Source organism: Anarrhichthys ocellatus, unplaced genomic scaffold (genome assembly GCF_004355925.1).
Source record: "Anarrhichthys ocellatus isolate YVR2014 unplaced genomic scaffold, GSC_Weel_1.0 scaffold1446, whole genome shotgun sequence".
NCBI classification, from domain to species: domain Eukaryota; kingdom Metazoa; phylum Chordata; class Actinopteri; order Perciformes; family Anarhichadidae; genus Anarrhichthys; species Anarrhichthys ocellatus.
In genome coordinates, this window is record NW_022281420.1 from 5,694 (window position 1) to 7,164 (window position 1,471).

Genomic DNA, 1,471 nt, shown 5'->3' on the forward strand with positions numbered 1-1,471 from the left:
CTTCCTCATCCCTCACTCCCTACCCTGGTGTTCTCATGTGTCCTTACCTCCTCATCCCTCACTCCCTACCCTGGTGTTCTCATGTCTCCTTACCTCACTCCCTCACTCCCGTTACTGTCCATGCTGGATCTGTCCCCGTTGTTTTAAAAAGCTAAATACGTTATTAGCATGACGTCATGCGGCTAGCCAAACCTGTCTGGTGTACAGTAGAGAAGCTTCATGTACTGCTTCCCTTTCTTGCTAGTCTGCTGTCTGATTGTGAGGTCAGGCTGATCTGGGATCAGCTCTTTGGTCTGCAGAATCTCCGCCAAAGTTCTCCTCTGCTCACGCTCGCCTGTAGAGACTTCTCCTGACGAGAACGCGCAGCTATGGGGGCCAAATCGATTCTGCCCCACTCTGAATCTATTTGAGGGCGCTGATTGGCTAAATTGTATGTCACTCATTTATATCTTTAATCAGCAATTGGCTAAACTGCTTCATAGACCCGCCTCTTTTGGGCGAAAACGATTTTGCCCCCCCTAGCTGCGCGTTTTGAGACGTGTCGTGCACACAGGCGGAGAGGACGAGCAGGAAAAGCATATATTTTGTGCAGATATCATATTTTACACATATTACTGGGTACATTCTATAGTTCAAAAACACAAATATTGACAATTTCTATAATTTATGATCATTATAATTTTTTTTAATTTTTTTTTTGTGTGGCTCAAGGTGGGGCCAGGCCCCATGGCCCTCTATTGACCAGCCGCCACTGGTTGTAGTATTTGTAGGTGTCAGTCAGCGGACACTTAGCATTTCTCACCAGGATACCAGAGGACGTTAGCGTTAGCAGCTGATTAGAGAGTCATGAGGAGCTCAGAGCTACACTCACACACACACACACACACACACACACACAGTCATGATAGCGTTTGATTTATCCACCTCAGGAACCCGGGGGGGCGGGGTTTACCGGAGTCCTCAGAGAGTCGAGTTGGGATTCAACCCTGTGAGTAAAAAGTATTTTTATTCCTCAAACACATGAATTAATATAATGAAAAATACTTTTTATATTTAAACACAAAAACATAACTTCAGAAAATATATATGTAGTATTTAACATACTGTATATATACTATGAAATATATACATTTATGAATATTTCTGCTATTTTAACTTATTATTGTTATTGTTTATATTCAGTATATTTCCTAAAATTATATTAATTTATATAATTAATCATATGAATATGTCTGTGTGTGTGTGTGTGTGTGTGTGTGTCTCAGGCTGGTCACTGTGCTCGGCTGGAGGGGGCGGAGCCTTTCCTTACGCAGGCGGTCTCCCGCTGACCTCACACCATCACCATGGTTACAAGCACCATGGTTACTCGGGACGACACACACCTTACCCCCCCACCAGCTACCTGCAGCACCGGTCACACTCCTCAGGTGTGTGTGTGTGTGTGTGTGTGTGTGTGTGTGTGTGTGTGTGT

At 44.2% G+C, this 1,471-nt stretch overlaps 1 protein-coding gene across 1 annotated transcript in view; it reads left to right on the top strand.

Moving 5' to 3' along the window:
- LOC116377605 (T-box transcription factor TBX19-like) overlaps positions 1 to 1,471 on the top strand; it is an 8,261-nt gene that overhangs the window by 5,304 nt on the left and 1,486 nt on the right. The window contains exons 6-7 of the mRNA XM_031839274.1: positions 930 to 988; positions 1,266 to 1,427. Coding sequence (XP_031695134.1) covers positions 930 to 988; positions 1,266 to 1,427 — 221 coding nt within the window. The remainder of the gene's footprint in view (positions 1 to 929; positions 989 to 1,265; positions 1,428 to 1,471) is intronic.